At 46.5% G+C, this 3,416-nt stretch overlaps 1 protein-coding gene across 1 annotated transcript in view; it reads left to right on the plus strand.

Annotated features, from left to right (window-relative positions):
• CSUI_010412 (ubiquitin-conjugating enzyme subfamily) overlaps positions 1–3,416 on the plus strand; it is a 6,778-nt gene continuing 3,362 nt past the window's right edge. Inside the window, exon 1 of the mRNA XM_068070516.1 lies at positions 1–3,405. Coding sequence (XP_067917509.1) covers positions 3,041–3,405 — 365 coding nt within the window. The 5' untranslated portion in view covers positions 1–3,040. The remainder of the gene's footprint in view (positions 3,406–3,416) is intronic.

Below are 3,416 nucleotides of genomic sequence, written 5' to 3' on the forward strand. Positions count from 1 at the left end.
GTTCATCTTCTCGATCTTGTGAATATTTACGCGTCGCACCTCCACCTAAACGTCCTTTTTCCTTATCTTATCAACATTCGAGTAGCAATAGTACTAGTGGCGAGGAGTCATCCTTTCTTTTACCTTTAGATACTCATCGTTCTCTCTATAAGAAGAGATCGAGCGTGTCTCTTGTCTCATCGTCTACCACAGCCGTCTCTTCACCCCGTATCATCGCTGCTGTGAGTCCACGGCGATCATCCCGAGGTGGAGGAGATCGCCCGGGCTTACTACTCCTATCATCGTCATCTTCTTCTTCATCGTTGCTGTCGCTAAGCTCATCTTCGGCTGCATGCGGCGGAAGAATCAAGGGCAACTCTCTTTCCTGTGCAAATAGTATCTGCTGTAGTCCACGTCGACATCTCCCGCCTCTTTCCTCCTACTCGTCTTCATCATCTGGAGAATCTGTCGAGACTTCGTCGTCAGACCCTTCTTCGAAAACAGAAGAAAAGCTATGCAACAGGATCAATTTGACTAGAGAACAAAAGGAGATAGAAGGAGTAGGGAAATCTCATGAAGAGCGCATAGAAGATCGACAGAGTTACTTCTTTCCGTCATCTGAAAACGTCTCTTTACACTCTCTTGTCTCTCAGAGCCTTCCGCATTCTTGTTTGGACGCTCTCTCATCTCCCTTGTCTTTGCTTTCTCTTGAGCGTTGTAAGATAGAAGAGGCAAGAGATCTTTCTCATTCTCCCTCTTCTTTTTCATCATCTTCGTCTCTTCCGGATGACCTGGAAGAAGAGCAAGTCCAAGAGACACAACAGGAGGGAGGGGATGGTGACGCCAATGAGAGAGGCGCAGAAGAAGATTTTGTGAAGTGTGTTCCTCGTAGACAACTCACAGGGGAAGCTCATGAAGAAGCAACTGTGAAAGAAAAGGATAAAAAGAGTCTCACGACAACTTTAGAGGGGTGTGTCTCAGATCATCCTATCAGTACGACCTCTCTTCAATGCCTAGCAACAAGGGGATTAACTAACAGAGAAGATAGGGGGAGTCTAGATCTTCCTCACGTTTCTCATCTGTCTCAAAAGAAGAATTCCCACCTCAAAAGTGTAGTTACACCTGTTGGGGGTGAGAAGAGAACAAGTATATCATCCTCATCATCATCTTCAGCTACGAGTCGCAGGGGTTTGTCTCTATTTCAACCGGCGGAGGACAAGACTTCCTTCTCTCCAACGACTGAAAGAGAAGAGCAGCAGCAGCAGCAAGTGCCGGATGAGAATGACGACGTCGATCTCTTAGATATCCCCTCCGAGATTCTCGTTCGTCGATCTTCTCTTTCTTGTTGCCAGTCTCTAGCAGAAGAAGAAGAAAAGGTTCACGGGCCTTTTCTCCAGGAGCCTCTTCGACTTCCCTTCTTGGAGTGTAAAAAGTTGGCTGGCCGAGGCGACGACGAGGACGAGGAATGGATCTTTTCTACTCCTTCTGTTTCTCACGAATCTAACAGAGTAGGAGAAGATTTACCACAGCAACAGGAAGGAAGTTATCTCTCTCTCTCAGACAAGTGTACACGTCAGGAAGATACTTCATCTTCGTCTGCATCTTTCAAGAAGGCAGATGCTCTAATAGAAGAAGAGGAAGAAGAGCTTGTTCTTCCTTCGTCTCCTGCCTCCATATCGGGGATTTCACTTGTCTCACCTTCTCAGAGGAAGACACGTGGGGAGTCTTATGATCGAGGAAGGAGAGCAGAAGGTTCGGCGGGAGAAGATAAGGTTGAGAAGTCTTCTCTCATCGACAGCAAAGAAGGAAAGAGAGAGGTCTTCGACACTCGCGGAGATCGCATCTCTCACGAAGAAGAAAGAAGAGAGAAAGAAGAAGAAGGACACTTCATCTGTCTTTTTTCTCCCTCTTCTTTATCTGCCTCATTTCTTAAGGAGCAGTGTGGATCGACAGACGCTTCAGAAGAGAGAGAAGAAGTTTGCAGCAGAGGGTGTCATTCAACGACACTAAGAAGAAGAAGAAGATTAGAAGAAGAAGGTGTAGATGATGTGAGTGATCGGAGAGTCTTTGCAGGAAGGAGTTCTCATGAAGAAAGGTTGCATGACAGACGAGAAAGAGCGGGTACGGGGAGGAGTTCAAGACAGACAGACAAAGAAAAGTTTGGCTTTTTAGTAGGAGAACAGAGAGAAAGAGAAAAAGGAGAAAAGAGAGGAGATGATCTTATCAGGTGTACAGACACCTCATCGTCAAAGAGTGAGAAGTCAATACTGTGGTTGAGGACAGGCGGTCCAGGGAAGGAGGGAGAAGTAAAGCCAGGAGAGAGTGCGAAGAAGGACCAAACTGCTCTTGAGAAAAAAGAAGAGAGCGAGAGAAGAAGCACAGATCTCCAAGAGAAGAAAGAACAACACGAAGAGGACAGCGAGGCCTACGAGGCAGAGATCGAGGTGTCAGATCAAGAATACTTTAGAGCGGAACAAGATCAACAAGAGGACGGAGAAGCATCAGAGAGATTCTTCAGACACTTCAAAAGAGAAGCCGGGGATGATAAGACAAGTCAGCGAGATAGAAGAGAAGCAGGAGCGCTAGATGAAAGGAGAGACGAGGTGAGCTCTATCGTCGAGAAAGTTGGGGGGAAAGAAGAGCAGAGAAGAAGAGAAGGGCAAAGAGATAAAGGCCCATCTGGACAAAAGAAAGAAGAATTGATAGAACAGCAGATTGTTTTCCTTACAGAAGAAGAGGAGAAAGGTGTCTCAGAAGATAGAATAGAGAAAGAGGATGAAGAAGAAAGTCATGAGGATCAAGAGTTAAGAGTGTGGAATGAAGAAGAAGAAGATGTTGTGGAAGCAGAACTCGAACTAGAAGAAGAAGAAAAGACAGAAGAAGAAGAGGAAGATGAGGTTTGTATAGAATCTTCCTCTCCGTCAATAGAAGAAAAGAGCCCTCCTTCTAGTACCAGAGCTGAATCGTCTTCTTACACCTTTCTTCCTCCTCTTCTTCTTCTTCTCACTCCACATTTTCCCTTTCTTCTTCTTCTTCAGGTGGTCCTGGACGAGTTTGCACTATGGGGAATGCACAGCAAGGGGTGGCGCAGCACCTGCACAGTCATCCTCATTCAACCTCTCATCTCTTTCTCCACTCGAACAGTAGTAGTAATAGTAATACTACCTCTTCTTCTTCAGGAGGCAGAGGAGCAGACAGTCTCCCGCGGCATTCTTCTTCTCTTTCGCCGTCGTCTTCTTCTTCTTATCAGCATGGCGCGCAGACAAGTGAAGAGGGGAGAAAGGGAAGTCCAACTGTAGGAGGAGGAGGAAGACGGCCTGCAGCAGGCCGCTTGAATGGTAGTAGTAGTAGTGATACTTACTCTTCTTCTTTGAGAGATGATGGCGGGGGAGCAGGCGCCTATGCGGGCACAACTATGTTCCGAAGGTAAAGAAAAA

Source organism: Cystoisospora suis (genome assembly GCF_002600585.1).
Source record: "Cystoisospora suis strain Wien I chromosome Unknown contig_7361, whole genome shotgun sequence".
In the NCBI taxonomy this organism is placed as follows: domain Eukaryota; phylum Apicomplexa; class Conoidasida; order Eucoccidiorida; family Sarcocystidae; genus Cystoisospora; species Cystoisospora suis.